Here is a 16,462-nt window from a genome sequence, read left to right as displayed (position 1 = left end):
GAATTTCTAATCCTGAGATCAAAAGTCTCATGTTCTACCAACTGAGCCAGCCAGGCATCTCTGGCCCTTATCCAATCCGACTAGTATCCTCATAAAAAGAGGAAATTTGGACACACAGAGGGTCACCAGGGATGTAGCTGCACCAGATGAGGATATAGAGAGAAAGTGGCAAGCTGCAAACCAAGGAGAGAGCCCTGAGAAGAAATGAAACCTACTGACAGCCTAGTCTTGGACTTCTGATCTCTAGAGCTGTGAGGAAATAAATTTATGTTGTCTGAGCCACCCAGTCTGTGGCAATTTGTTTTAGCTGCCCTGGCAAACTAATATACTAGCCATGAACAATCCAGAAATGAAATTAAGAAAACAATGCCATCTACAATAACATCAGAAATAATAAAACACTTAGGAATAAATATGGCAAGTAACTGCAAGGCTAGTACACTGAAACTGCAGAACAATTTTAAAGAAGGTAAAGAAGACTGAGAAGTAAGGGGGAAAGCATCCCACATACATGGGCTGCAAGATTAGATATTGTCAAATACCATTAGTCTCCAAAATAATTTACAGATTAAATGTAATCCCTACCAAAATACCAACTACCATTTTTGCACAGTAACCAAAATAGTTTGGTACTGGCACTAGGCTAGACATATAGACCAACGGGATAGAATTGAGATGATACAACTCCATTTACTTTTTGCCAATCTATTTTCAACAATGATGCCAAGTTCATTCAATGAGAAAACAATAGTCTTATCAACAAATGACTGAGACAATTTTTAATCCATATTCAAAAGAATAATTTAGTTCCCTACCTTATACTGTATATAAATATTTAAACAAAATGGATAAAAGACCTTAATGTAAAAGCTGGAACAAGAGAACTCTTAGAAGAAAACAGAGGTGTAGCTCTTCATGACAATGGATTAGGCATGCATTTCTGATACATGACACCAAAAGCAAAAATAACCAATGGAATATATAATTAGGTTTCATAAAAAAATGCATCAAAGAATACTAAAAAAAGTGAAACAGCAATTCACAGAATAGGGGAAGATATTTGCATTTCAGATATCTAATAAGAGCCTAATATCCAGAATGTATAAAGAACTTTTACAACTCAACAATGAAAACAAACAGCCCATTTAAAAGGGGGGCAAAGGTTTGGTTAGACAGCTCTCCAAAGAAGAAAAACAAATGCTCAATAAGCACATGAAAAGAGGCTTAATATGAATAGTTACTAGGGAAATGTAAATCAAAATGGTAATGAGATACCACTTCATGCCAACTGAGATGGCTATATTTTTTTTAAATAGGAAATAACGAGTGTCTGTGAGAATAAGGAGAAATTGGAGTCCTCATACATTGCTGAGAATGTAAAAAAGATGTAGCCACTGTGGAAATCAGTTTGTCAATGTTACACAGTGTCACCATTATCACCATATGTCCCTACAAATTATAATAATAGTACATGGATGGTCATAGCATCATTATTCATAATAGCCAAAAAGTAGGAACAACTCAAATGTTCATCAGCTGATGGATATAAAAAAGTAGTAGATCAAAAAAAAAAAAAGTAGTAGATCCCTTCAATGGAATATGTGACAGTAAAATAGCTACAACATGGACGAAACTTGAAAACATGTGAAGTGAAAGAAGTGACACATCAGAGGCCACATATTATTGATTTCATTCATGTGAAATGTCCAGAATAGGAAAATCCATAGAGACAGAGAGAGTATATTAGTGGTTGCCACGGATTGAGTGGAAGGGGAATAGGCTAATGGGTATGGGCTTTCTTTTCAAATGATGAAAATGTTCTAGAATTAGATGGTTGCTTTGATTTCAGTGTTGTGAATATACTAACAACCACTGTATTAGACACTTTAAAAGGGTTAATCTTAAATTATGTGAATTATATATCAATAAAATTCATATAGCAAGATGAAAATAAAATAATTTATAGGACAAGAAGAGAAGATGGATGCAAGGTGAGTAAAGGAAATGCAGAACAAAGCATCAAGACTGAAGATCAGCAGTGGTAGCAATGTGTGGTGCAGAGCACCTGTGATCTGTGCCAGGAGCAATCCCTTCCACCAGAGGCTCTACAGAAGCATGATTGCTGCTGGGGCAGACACTTGGGTTACATATTTCCCGTACTTCAGACACTTTTATCGGTTCAAAAAAATCTGGATAGGATATAAGTCTAACAAGGATGTCCACAGCAGTTAACATTTTCAGAACCTTTCCATGTGCTCCATTATTAGGCATTGTGCAGAATATTCTTTCACATGTTTATTTCATTTGTTAATTCACTAAGTACTTGCTGAGCACCTGCCCATTTTCCTTTTTTTTTTTTTTTGAAAAATGCAGGATTTTAACTTCTCTTTGATTATAATTGAGGGATACATAAGGTTTATGTTTCTGTTTCTGTTACACATTATTGCTACTTAAGGAGAAATGTAAGATAATGCACCTAATCTTTTTAATAATTATTTTCTCCTTGCCTGCAGTGGGGAGTGTTTGGACCTTGGCCAGAGCATGGCAAGTTTTAACTACGTGTGCACTGGTCTGCTTGTTAAAAGAGACCTAAGAACTGAAGCTTGCAGGACCCTATGCTCAGTAGACATGGTATGTGCAGGGGTTTGTGCTGGTCTTCTTGGGATGGGCCCACTGCTCTGGTTCTCAGATATACTGGCCTGAGAAAAGCAACACCTGTAGAGCTCAAGGGGGTGGGGTTGGTGTAAGAGCTTCAGGCAGACAGTGTTGATGGTGTGCTGCTAATCCCATTTTAATTTTTTTTTTTTTTTTTTTTTTTTTTTTTTTTTATTTATTTATGATAGGCACACAGTGAGAGAGAGAGAGGCAGAGACACAGGCAGAGGGAGAAGCAGGCTCCATGCACCGGGAGCCCGACGTGGGACTCGATCCCGGGCCTCCAGGATCGCGCCCTGGGCCAAAGGCAGGCGCCAAACCGCTGCGCCACCCAGGGATCCCGCTAATCCCATTTTAATAGTTTCTTTTCTATTACTTAAATTTGCACAGTTTTGTACTTTGTTATTTACTGATTAAACTTTAGCTTATTAAGATTTAGAAGGAAGATAATATAAACATGAATACAATTTTAATGCAATATATTTCATTATGAATGACTAAAATGTAATTAAATATAATAATTATGTTGTTAATTTCATTTAAATAGTAAATGTATTGATATGAGGAGAAAAGGCATTAAGTATTCTTTCATGTTAACTGTTTCTGTATAAAAAAAAGTGATGTTAGCTATTAGGTGATTTTTAAAAATATTTGATTCAAAACACTCAATTCATAAGATTTTTACATAAAACTATAAAAGAGGTAAAAGGTAGAATATCCATCAGCAGTATAATGAAATCCTGGTTGATTCTGAGAGCAGAAGTCAGCCCAGATGAACAAATGAGTCTTATAATTTTGTATCAGAGATCAAAAAAATTATGCCTATCAAATGAGGAGGGACAGGAAATGCCAGAGACCCAGAGGGAAAGGTCATAATATTAGCTGAGGACTGAGTAAAAGCAATCCAGTAATAGCAATGTCCCTTTATTTGACCAAATTGTGGAAAATTTTAACAAATCTCGGTAAAACAGACCAGAAACTATTTCTTGAAATAATAGCAAAAAAGAATGTTAAATGCTACTCCACAGCCTGTATTACATTCTGTTTTTCTGAGTAAGCATGGTGTTTTCTTGAGTATCCTGCTAGACAACTTTGAATTCAGGATAGGTCCTTGGAACCTATACTTAGAGTTGGAAGTAGGATGTGATAAGTCATTGTATTTGCCTTTAGACAGATAGTATTGCACTTGGAATGTGGAGAAATCTTCCTGAAGGGTGGTGTAAATAAAAGTTGCAAACAGATTGGAATACCATAGATATTAGCTTGGGTCTGCTTAAAGTTCTACGTTGTTGACAGTGATTCTGATATATGATCTTAAGATCTTAGAAGAGAATGTTCTGTGAATTCCAGATCTCTGTATTAGACAGAGAACTCAAGTATTACTCTGTTGAAATTTCTGATTAATTTGTTCCTTGTTCTGATTAATTGGTTCCTTGTACCAATTTTAATTAGTAAAGTTAAGCTAGTGCTTAAAAACCCAGCAATTCAGTTATCATATCTATAGTAAATAGAAATGAGCCTCACTTATTATAACTCTTCTTTCAAGTCACATGGAAGATGAAATTTTTTTCACTGAGACGCCGTATTTTGTCTCCATGAAATTGAAGTAAACAGTAATACTGTGGTACAGTGTATATATACCACAAACTGAAATCACTTAGGCCACAAATTCACTGCTTTTAATTAGCCAGGATCACATGAGTAATTAGCCCCTTCCATTTCACTCTGAACATACTATCCTACATATACTTTATGTACTTGTTGCTTGTTATACTGTATATATTTTTATATAAATGATTATCAATTGATATCTAAGGCAAAACATTAAAACCTACATTTATTATGTTCTTAGTTCTGGGCATTAAAATATCATGCATCACTAATTTTTGTTTACCTCTCTCTTCTCCCATACCTAAGTATTTTCTATGAGGGTGACTCTTCAGAATATCCTGTGAGTAAAATGAAACAACTGAATAGCACCAATGATAGACAAAACATAAAAAACCCTCCAAAGTCACCATTAATTACAACTGGGGTTCCTTTCAGTGTTTGACATCAAATTTCCATTTAAGGTATATAGCTTCAATCAGGAGGGCAAAGATTACTTATAACAAACAAGAAAAATATTCGTAATTTGCATATAACAATGAAAAGAAAAGAAAATGATACTAGGAACTTGGTTCTCTTCTCTTCAAAAGAAAAAAAAAAGAGGAACCACCCCGCGCCCCTTGTTTTCCTACTGTGAAAGTAGGGGGAAATATCCCAAACTAAAAGAAGTAATGCTTTCTTGAGATGACTCCTACTGGGTTCCTTATAATTTTGCATATAATGGGAATTGGAGTTGTACAAAACATTTTAAGAAGCTTTCCACATGGATTCATGAAGTAGTGACCTCAGTAGGGATGCAGATGAAAAGCTCAACATCCACTACAACAAGCAAATTTTGATGAGAAAATTGTTTTCCAAGGTAATGTTAAACAGATAAGTATCTTAGGTACTCCAATTTGTTTGCGATGTTACATTGAACTTAAAAACTCTCAGTTGAGGGGGATCCCTGGCAGGCTCAGTGGTTTAGCGCCTGCCTTCAGGCCCAGGGCATGATCCTGGAGTCCCAGGATCCAGTCCCGGGATCAAGTCTCAGGATCAAGACCTACATGGGGGGCTCCCCGCATGGAGCCTGCTTCTCCTTCTGCCTGTGTCTCTGCCTCTCTTTCTGTGTGTCTCTCATGAATAAATAAAATCTTAAAAAAAAACAAAAAACAAAAACAACTCTCAGATGAGCAGAAATAAAAGAACCAGATTTCTTAAGTATGGTGAGGAGGAAATCAACCAGTTGCAAGAAAGCTCAGGAGAGAGCAAAGGTCTTGGGATAATCAAATGTGTATGTATAACATTGATATATATATATATATATATGTGTGTATATATATATACACAGACACACATATATATATGTGTGTGTGTATACATATATATTTCTGATATAAATATTGTATTGTGGAAGACATGTTGCACTTCCTGTTTCCCTTCTCACCAGCTAAGTCACCATGAGAGAGGCATCCTTTCTGCATCAAATTAGCCTAGTAGTTTGATTATTGGATCCATTACCTGTGGGGTTTTGTGACAAAATTAAGGTCTGCCAACCTTAAAAATAAAATTTCCAGTCATTTAGCCAGCAAAGAAAAACTGATTTGGGAGTAGTAGAGGAATTGCAATTTAGGACCTGCAAGCTATGCCAAAAGCATAGGCAAGTCTGAAGAACAAGGAGAGGGGCTTGCTTTTATAGAGGGCAGGAGGGATTTGGTTGTTTTCAGGAAAGGTTTATTGGAGAAAAGGAAGAGTTCTGGGTAGCAGCTTCTCATTGGCTGAGTTGTGGCAGTTTCTCTTCTAGGTTAATGACTGAGCAAGGAGAAAATCTTTTTCCTTCTTCTTCCTAGGGTCGGTAAAGTAAGCTGCTGCTTGTTGGGGTATGTAAAGTAAGCTGCCATTGCCTCTGACTACATTTTGAATTAGGTTAATTTTGTTCATTTTCGTAGGTGCTCATCAATAGCATCTTCAGAGCATGAAGTAGAGTGGGCAAGAAGAGACTAATAGGAGCTTTTGAATTTAAGAACAGTGAAGAAAACTCTTCATTGATTTAGGACTCTCCCTCTCCTGTGTCTTGGGAAACATAAACTCTTGTACTTTGCACAGGCACTGTTTTCAATTCTTTAAGTATACAGTAATAACTCATTGAATTCAATACAACCTTATAAGGGCATTACTACCATTCTCCGCATTTGATGGATGAGGAATTGAGGCACTTTGAGATTAACTGCTCAAAGTCATATAGCTAGTTAGTGGGGGAAGGTGGAATTCTAGCCCCGGGCAGTCTGTTTCTAGAATTAATATTTTTAACCAATATGCTTTGCTACCTTTCTTTGTATTTGTCCCTTTAAAATGAGGTTCACTAAACAAAAGATGTAAACTAGTGAGAGGACTGGGAAGGGTTAACTCCGAGGCACATCCCGGAGCAGGAAAAAAACAAAAACAAACTAGCCAGCGACTGCCAGTTAAAGCCCCCGTAGGAAATTCAATGGGCCTCCTGTTCCTTTAAACTCCCGCTTTCCCCCCGGGGCGGACACTTTACAAAGCCTCGGCGGCGGCGGGACCGCGCTCCCGCGCACCTCCTTCCTCCTCCCAGCTTGAGGGTCCCGGGTCCGACCCTCCAGGGGGTTTCTCGGGGTCGGTGGCCGAACTAGCTCGGGTTCGCTTTCTTCACCCCCAACCACTGCAGCACACGCCCTCCCGGGAATGGCGAACTGTAATTAACCCCTTAGCGCCCGGGAACCCCCGCCAGCGGCTGGCGGCTTTGGAGAGGCGGTGAGGGGCCGCGGGTGGCCCGGGCGGTGCGCGGAGGCGGCCGGGGGCCAGGCGGGCGAGGGCGCCGCGGGCGGGGCGGCAGAGGCCGGAGCTGGGTGCAGGATGGCGCGCGGGCGGCGCGGAGGTGCAGCCCCGCGCTCCGCTCCGAGCTCGCCCTCCTCGCCGCCTCTCCCGGCTCTCGGGGCGGCGGGCTGCCGGGGGCGCGCGGGGCGGGGGCTGCACTCCCACTCCCCCTGGCTTCGCTCCTCCGGCTCAGTCTCTCGGCGACTCCTCTGCCAGCCCCGAGGAGAGCGCAGCCATTGGACAGGTCGGTGCTAGCTGCCGGTTTCGGGGAGGAAGGTGGGAGAAGCCTGAAGGAGCGAGGGGGAGGGAGGAGGGAGGAGGGTGCAGCGGCCGATCTGGCAAATTGCGAGCTGCCTTCCCTCCCCAAAGTGTGGAGCAGAAGCGCGGGGGAGCTCGGCGGCGGCGGCGCCTCCTCCGCCACCAAACTCCCGAGCTCGGCAGGGCTTGTGGCCACCTCTTCCTAAGCCAGAAGGAACCCTCTCCCGATAGGTTTCGGCCTGACTCCCCCCGCCCCCGCTCCCTCCCCCTCATTTCTTTCTTCCTCTTCCCTTCCCCCCCTTCTTTTTCTTTCTTTCTTTTTCTTTTTCTTTCTTCTTTTTTTTTCTTTTAACACACACATATTCCCACCCCCCCACCCCCCCACCCCCGGCTTCGGACCTTAGATTGCTGCAGCCCGAGCCTTCCCTGGGCTCAGCTCTTTAGGGCTGCCCATCCCTCGGGCTGCGAGAAAGGACGCGCGCCCTGCGTTGGGCGAAGAAAAGAAGAAAAACTTGTCGGAGGGGTTTCGCCAGCCCACAGTAACCCCCTTCCCGCAAACCCACAGCTCCCGCGGGGGCCGTCCCAACACTGGGGAAAGTTCCTTCTGAGCCGAAGCCCTCTTGGATTTGCAGAAGGCAGCCGCGCCGGCTGTGGAATTAGATCTGTTTTGAACCCAGTGGAGCGTACCGCGGGGGCTCGGAAGTGCCTGTCTGCGGGCACCCGGGTGGCGCTGCCCGTGCGGAACCGAGAGTTCGCGAGCCCCGGCTGCAAGTGGCCTTCCCTCCCCGCAGTTGTCCTGTGTCTGGGTGCTGTGGCAAGTTGCGAAGAGAGACCCGGAGGTCCGGAGAGAACTGCACTCCCCTCGCCCTCCTCCCTTGCTCCTCTTCCCAGCTCCTGAGTGTGAAATCCCATCGAGATTTTACAAAGGCCTCCAGGTTCCGCGGAGGCCGGTCCGCAGAGCTCTAACCCCGTCGTCCCGGTCGCCCCCGTCCCCACCCGGAGCCCCGGAGCCCAGCGCGCCTGGGAAGGACTGGCGGGGCGGGGGAGGGAGGTCGCGGCGGCGGCGGCGGCATGGCGAGGTTCCCGAGGGCCGACCTGGCCGCTGCAGGAGTTGTGTTACTTTGCCACTTTTTAATGGACCGGTTTCAGTTCACCGAAGGGGAGCCTGGAAACCAAATCAATGGTAAGATGCACTTTCGCTTGTTGATTTTGTGCGCAGCTGAAGACCTCGCTAACACCCCCCCCCACCTCCCCCATTCTCAGCCCACCCCCACTTCATCTGTCTGCCCTTGGGAAAGTTACTGCAATTGCTTTTCGGGTAAACTTGGGCTTTCCGAATGGGGAGAAGATGGTCGGTTTAGAGAAGGGCACTGGCGGGGGGGGGGGGGTCTGGAGGATTTCGGGCTTCCTTCACCTGAGCGACAGGGGGTGGTACCGTCTCCCCAAGTCTCCCAGAGAGGGCTCTGGTGTGTGAGAGCAAACCTCCTTGTGTAGATTCCTCTCCCGGTAGCTGGCATCCCTGGGCACTCTCCCCTCTGGCTCCTGCTGCCACCCTGCTGCTGCGATAGACTAAGAGAGTGCGTGATGGGGGCTGTGGGTGGGAGACGTGGTGGCAGCCGGAGATTGCAGCCCCCCCCCCCCCCTTGGCTGGAGGAAAAATTTACTGTGGCCGCACCTTCCATCCCCAGGCGATCCCCACCTTAGCTCCCTTTCGAGGTCTGGGGCCCGCCGGGCTCTGGAAGTGGGGCGGGGTAGGTGCGGCGGGGCGCAGGGGAGGGGAGGAGGCGACCGGACTGTGGTGGGCGCGCCTCGGGAGACCAATCCCTGCCACCATTGTCCTCGGCCGACCGGCTTCGCAGACAGGCCTGAACGTGTCCGGGGTTTGTCCAAGTGCCCTGGCGATGCCCCCACGCGGAGACCTGGTCTTTGCATCCTCCCAGGGGCAGTGTCCTCTGCTCGGGCGGATGCCAGCCAGGTGCGCGTCTGGTCGGGAGCCTCCACCCGCGGCCCGCTGGCTCTCTGAGGCTGGCTGCGGAGCCGGGGTCCAGGTACCTCCCGAGAACTGGGTGCCTGCTCACCATTTCTGCCCCTCAGGAAGAAAGGGAAGAAACAGGCAGAGAAAGCGACCGTGGCAGAGATTTGTGAACTCAGGTTAGAGTTCGAGAGGAGGTGAAATGAACAAAAACACTTGGAGGAAAAAAAAAAAAAGAAAGAAAAAAAAAAAAGAAAAAAACTTTCTGATTAGGATGATCAAGGTTTTGTTTTCTTTTAATTCGGAAGGTGGGAGTTGTGGTAAGCGCTTCCCTCAGAAAGCATACATGTATCCTCCAAATGTCAACACGAAAGTCGCAGATGGAAGCCTAGTGAGGTCACCTGGGGATTCCAGGTGAGATGAATCTCGGAGAAAGTCCTTGAATGAATTTTACCAATCTGAGACCTAGAAATCGGCTAAAACACTGCCCCTGGTGGGAATTCGTACAGAGAAAACACAGATTCTGACTCTGCGCTCCAAATTATGGTTGGAGGGGTGTGTGGAGGGGGCAACATCATGACAACACTTCTAAAACTGTGAAATGCTTTAAAACTCCAATTTTCCTGATAATTGATTTGTCTTTGTCCCATATAATTTTCTTCTGCATGAATGGATATAGGTGGTTATTTACTGGGTGTCATATCAATAGATTATCCATTTTTGTTTATCTTTCATTGATTTAAAAACATACGACTTTTACCCCATGGTATTGATACCTCATCACCACATTTATGGAATAAGTAGATGCTTAAAGAAAACAATTTTCTACATGCCAAGAGAGGTTAGAGAGAGATATGTGCCAAAATGCATCCCAAGTTGTTTATTTCAAAACTTCTTTGGCACTGGTTGTAAGTAATGCATTTACAGTAAATAATAAATGAATAAATGTCAGCAAATATTTATTTTTTCTGAGCTTCTTTCATTAATGATATATTATTGAGAAAAGAATACATATACATTTTCTATTCTAAGTTCTCAAATTGAGGATGAAGTAAACATTCCATTCTAAAATTGGCCAGATAATTCAAAGCTTTGTGAATTAGAAAATACCTAAGTTGTTCAACATAAATGTACAGGTGTTACAAACTAATTATAAACTAGTGTCCACGGTGGAAAATTACTTTAGAAACCCGTATGTTTATAGGATTGAGTAAAAAAAAAAAAAAAAAAAAAAAAAAGGTTTTAAATTTCTTGGTAAATGTTCTGGAGATTTATTGAAAACTGAAGTAGCTTCTTTACTCAATATCAATCTGCTTGTAGTTTTTGAATAGTCTTGGAGTTAAATGGTTAGCCTACTGAATATATAAAATACAGCAAAGAAAGAAGAGAAAAAATAATTTCTTTTGTAAGTAGTCTAGGTAGAAGTTCAACATGGGGAAATTTTTAAAAAGTCCAGCTGTCTTGAAATTCACCATGTAGCAATCAGGATTTTTATCACAGACATTTTGGCACAGGGGAAAATATCTGATTTCATAACAGGGACATTTTAATTATGTATTGCTTTAGAACTGCTGCAGTTGATTTTATTGCCACCAGAGGGCAGAGAAACTATTTTCTCCTGTTCCTTTCTTTCCAAATGTCTCAGATTAATGATCTTCAATACTTTGTTTTTCCTAAGGGCAATATTTTTTTGATATTCAACTTACCATTTATAAATGAGTGGAAGTTTGTAATAAGGAGTGTTTATTTCCCATGTTTATTGAAATTAACGATTCATTCAACATTTATAAAGCACCTCCTACTTGTAAAGGTGTAAACTTTGAATATATTCTTGTGGTGTACTTGTATGATGGAAAAAACCAAGTACCCTTTTTTGCAGCATTGCTGGAGATTTTTTTAAACAAATTATTGTCGAATTCTCAAGAATGTGGCTTTAAAATGTTTCTCTTAGGATTAAAAGTTCATTATCATAATGAATTTATTTTTAGGATAGTCTACATACCTCAGAAGTATTTGCCATCCTAAATAGTTTTTCTCAACACCAGTATTTAGATAAAAATAAGCTTAGACTAATTCTAGGTTCTGTAAATCTGGAATCATCTTTGTATTGTTATATACTCATTTGTATATTCTAAATTGATTGAAAAAATCTAGTAACAGTGTCAAAGAGAACCATGTATTAATGGCTCAGAGAATTCTAAGATTTAAATATGGACAAGGGGGCTAAAATCATGTAATTATTTTAGCCTTGTTTTTACTCTTAAATGTGACTTAATGCAGTAAGGAAGTTCAGTACTGCTATATAGAGAGTAAAAATAGTTTAGGACTCCATGGAATTTCCACTATTTAAATTTTCTAATATTGCTGTGTACTAGAAAGAAATAGTTTATTTTTAGAAGATCATTTACATTTATTGTCGCTGTTTCTCTAGTGGCATATTTTTCTAATTTCTGCTTTCATTGGAGTTAAAAGGCTTAATTTGAACTATTACTAACGTGTAGAAGAGTATCTCTGTTAGACATACCATCATTACTATAATTTTTTTGTTTGCATATATAAATAGAACAGAAAATTATAATAGAAAGTTAATCCAAGTGAATATTCTCTATAAAGTACATGTGAGCCAGATTAATGAACACATGGCAGGTTGATTTTCAATCAATCAATGACTCATGATTGCATATAAAATTTTTAAAACACGAAATGTGAAAGTCTTTTTCCTCTAGAGAATTGATACAAGTTGAAGCCTAAGGTTGGGTAAGATTTTTAGTTCATGGATGTCCACATAGAAATTTAAAATTATTTTAAGTAGGACAGGTTGTGTGTTTGTTAAGTTTGATCTTCAGAAACAGGTTTTTATCAAGTAGAATATACTTGAGCAAAACGTAGTAATAGAAGATGCTAATTTGCTCCAAACAGCTTTCTTCTCTGCAAGAATCAGATACTTTCCTGCAGAGATATAGACAACATAGATTCTTTTCAATTTGTCTCTGCTTTTTTGCTTCCTAAAAGGTATTTCCTATCATAGAAGCAGCATGTTTATGAAGATTAATGAATTGATCAGCAGCTGTAATCGTGAGATCTGAAGTCTTGAGCTGTTTCCTACGACAATAAACAGGCTCTTCATCATGGCCTTCCAGACCTTTGCCATGTGGCCTAGACCTATTGTTTCACTTCTCACTCCTCTTCCCATTATTGAACACTCTAAGAACCCATTGAGGCTCCCTGATGTTCCCTGAGTATATAGGGTGTGTTACCACCTGTCCTCCTTTCCTAATCCTCCCTCCTTTCTCTCTCTCCTCCTTCCTTAATCCATCCCTATCTGTCCATCTTCTACTTTTCCTTACAGGTTTATCTCAGGTGACACCCAGAACCCTCTGGGACTCTGTGCATTTTTGACTCTGCTTGATTTAGGAAGACATGTTGCTGTTGCCTTTCTTCCCCCTTCCCATTTCTGTGTCTCTTTCATGCACTTAGACTGTATATCATGTTCTCCAGGCCACGGTCCACTACTGTTCATTTCTGAATCCCCTATGGCATCTACCACACCGGCATGCAATAAAGAGCTGTTGGACTGACCAATGGAATTATAGTTCAAGCTGGGTTATTGCCTTGAATGTCACCTTAGGAGACTTTTTAAAATACTTTTTACTCTATTGGTGACTTTTTCCATCAACAGGTTGGAAATGAATATACAGCGAGGTTTATAGAATTAATCATTTAAAACAAGAGAATAGGATCCAGAGGTCTTCTGAACAATCATGCTTCCAATGGATAATATTTACCTTAAACCTTCTATCAACAGGTAGAACTTTTGAAAAGTTCATTCTATTGCTCAACTATACTTCTGGTTTCTGAATGAATTTTCACTCATGTTCTTCTAACACTTTCAAGTACAACATGTGTGTATATTTGTGGGTATATATATATATATATATACATGTATGCATATATATAGTGATAATGTGTTTTCAGTGGAGATTAACACCATTAAGTAGTTTAGTTTAATTGTTTAGTTCAGTTTAGTTCTTTGTGAAATTACTTTTGAATTGAATTGTGCTCAGGCCTCATGCCATTAACCTACACTGAAGGAGGCTTTAAAAAGAAGTAAAAAAATAAAACAAAACAAAACAAAATAAAATAAAATAAAACAAAATCAGCCTTATAAAATTTGTTACGGTAGTTCTTTTGGGGGAAGGAATTGGTGGTACTATGCAATGTGTCTGCTCCCTGAGTAGCTGAGGGCAGGAAAAGAGAAAAAAAGAAAGAGAAATCTTGTATCTTGAAAACAGAGTTGTTTTCCTGAATTAGTTTATTTCTGTCTTCTGGGCATGGTGACTAGTGACCAGATACATTACCTCTTAATATTTGATTTCTTGAAAGCTGGGAGCATAATTTGTAGCCCACTTCCAACAAGTATATAAACCTTCGCTATTTATTTATTTTTCTATTTATGGGGACTAACTTACCTGTTGCTTCATCTTCTCTTTCCCACTCTTACTGATTTTTGTCTAACTTTCCACACTTAAAAATCTTGTATTTGTTTTAGAGGTGGGAAGTAAGTAAATAAAAAGTAATCACCATAATATGTAAGGTTATAGATTACTAAATTGCTTTTCAGCTTTCTTTTAATCTAATTCCAGTCCTTTGCCTTTATTCTGAATGCATTTTCTCAAAGCTTTAATTATCTCTTTACAGTACTGCACTGTGAGAAGTCTTTCTTCTTCACTAAAGGTTCATACAGGATGTCTCCTCTCTCTATCCTTCAGACAATGATTCTGTTCAACTGAGGAAGTTATTGAAGACTGACAGACAAAGTAGAGATGCTTTTATTAAGAGTTTCTCTCACTATTTATCGTGTCCCCTATTGCCTGGTCAAATTAACACAATAATATCTGAAGGAAGAACAGAATATAAAATATTCTACATTGTGTTGTAACCAGACATTGCACTCTTTTTTTTAATATTTGTTCTTCGGCTTTTTTTTTCTTTTTTCTTTTTTTTTGGCCTCTTTCATTAAAAAGGTGGCAAGATGTGGAATGGTGGTACAGAGTAGGGCATTTAAATAGAAGTTGAGGTCCTGTCAGGGACATGTTTGGAATGAGGATAGCCAGTTAAAGATTGCAGATACAACTACGAAGTCAGAAACTGTGTGGCCTTCCTTGAAATCCAGAGTTTTAATCCCTCCCTCCCGAGGTCATCCAAACAGATGTAAGCACTGTTCTCCTACTCTTCTAAATTAAAAGTGATAGTCACTGTTTCTGCTTCAGATGTTGTAGTGGAGAGCGGCTTGTGGTTTTGTTGAGAGGATCATAAAGGCAAGGGTTGCAGAATGACTTCCATTTTACTTGTCTGGAGTCTTTTTCTTTTCTCTTTAAAGATTTTATATATTTATTCATGAGAGACAGAGAGAGAGAGAGAGAGAGAGAGAGAGAGAGAGAGGCAGAGACACAGGCAGAGGGAGAAGCTCCATACAGGGAGCCCGATATGGGACTCGATCCTGGGACTCTAGGATCACACCCAGGGCTGAAGGCGGCGCTAAACCGCTGGGCCACCGGGGCTGCCCATCTGGAGTCTTTGCTTAGTTTCTTCCTCTCCTCACCTACTATTTTTCACTAATTAATTGGAAAATTTTCATAGAATTTGTAGTGCTCAAAGTCTCATCTTGTAAGTAAGGTGCTTAGCTCATTGAGGCTTTGAGAATATAGCGAATGTAAAGAATGTACCCTGTGGATAAACTGCATAAAAATCAGGATTTTTAAACGTCACATTTCTCCTTGGAGTGTTCATTGATAGGAGAAGTGTAAATACAGCTGACATAATTTTCTTTAAGCAAGAGGTAGTAACTACACTCTTAATTTATTTTGATCAGGATAATATTTTCTTTGGTCCAGTTGGAATATGGAGCATTCAGCATGCAATGATGTTTTTTGGTAGTGGTTTTTGGGTAACACACTTGTCAATTGTGTATGTGTATCTGTAGCATGAGCTCTCAACTTTTTCTCTCTGAAACCGTTATCTCAGCATCCAATAAAATACTTATTTCCCTAAACCCTAAAAAAGAAACAAGATAGAATCTGTCACTTTAGAATATGAAATTCACAAATAATAATGATATTTAAGATGTGAAGTAGTCTTCTAGGGTGTATTTATATTAGGCATATTAATTTATTTCTCTCCAGAAACCAACATAGACTATAGCCATCACTAGCACAATGGATCTGATTGCTTACTTGGTATACTTTTGTTCATTTGTTTGGTCAAAACAGCCCACTGACCTTACTGCAGGCGTAGCAGAGAGCATGTCCAGTGTTGACTCTGACTTCTTTTGGCTTCTCCTTCTGCTATCCATTCCCTTCAATACATCGCTGTAATCTGCACTTCAAAATATTCATGAAAAAATTTATGTGGAGTGGTTTTGGCATACTGAATCACATTCCCAGTTCATGTGGATTCCCACTGTCAAAAGTTCAAAATTGAACTTTTGATTAAAAAAAATCAACCTCCTAATTTTTTTGCTACTCCATAGTTTCATGTTTAAAAAATAGATAATGTGTACTATAAGGACATATTTGAACTATGAAAAACTAAGAAACAAAAACAACAAAGAGGCATGTCACTATATTGGCATTTGTGTGTCTTATGTGCATTATGTGTCTTCACGTCCACATGCAAGGGTTGCTCAGCTTATATTCAAAGGTAGAATTCATGGGTTATGGAGTTTATGAATGTTCTGCTAGGAAAGATAATGCCTGGGACAAGTTGCCCTGCTAGATCTTCCTAGATAAAGTACTTCAAAGATAAAGGTAGGGGGAGGGGGAGAAAACCCTGATAATTATCTCTCTGTGGATATCACACAATCTTAATTACTTTAGCTTTATAATAAGTATATCCGGTTGGGCAAACCTGCCCTTCTTGTTTTTGATCTCCAGAAGTGTCCTGGCTATTCTAGAAGACTCTTTGCTTTTCCATTATCTACTTATAATAAACTTTTCAGGTTTTGCTAAAAACTGTGTTGGACTTTGTTTGAAGTCACATTAAATCTCAAGGTCATTAAGTAAAGGTCTCTGTTTCTAAGCAACATGGAGAAGTTGTAATTTCTTTTCTACAACATCTAAAAGCCAGAGCAAGCACCATGGCACTTCATGATAAA

At 40.6% G+C, this 16,462-nt stretch overlaps 1 protein-coding gene across 2 annotated transcripts in view; it reads left to right on the top strand.

Annotated features, from left to right (window-relative positions):
• PLXDC2 (plexin domain containing 2) overlaps positions 1-16,462 on the top strand; it is a 510,688-nt gene that overhangs the window by 46,166 nt on the left and 448,060 nt on the right. Inside the window, exon 4 of one of the 2 annotated variants that reach the window (XM_072825456.1) lies at positions 2,514-2,631. In XM_072825456.1, the coding sequence (XP_072681557.1) occupies positions 2,616-2,631 (16 nt within the window). In that variant the 5' untranslated portion in view covers positions 2,514-2,615. Of the gene's footprint in view, positions 1-2,513; positions 2,632-7,397; positions 8,521-16,462 lie in introns of those variants that run through there. The other variant, XM_072825454.1, reaches the window with a different exon arrangement.

Source organism: Canis lupus, chromosome 5 (genome assembly GCF_048164855.1).
Source record: "Canis lupus baileyi chromosome 5, mCanLup2.hap1, whole genome shotgun sequence".
Classification (NCBI taxonomy): Eukaryota; Metazoa; Chordata; class Mammalia; order Carnivora; family Canidae; genus Canis; species Canis lupus.
Note: the sequence above shows the minus strand (reverse complement) of the source record. Positions and strands in the feature narration are given on the sequence as shown.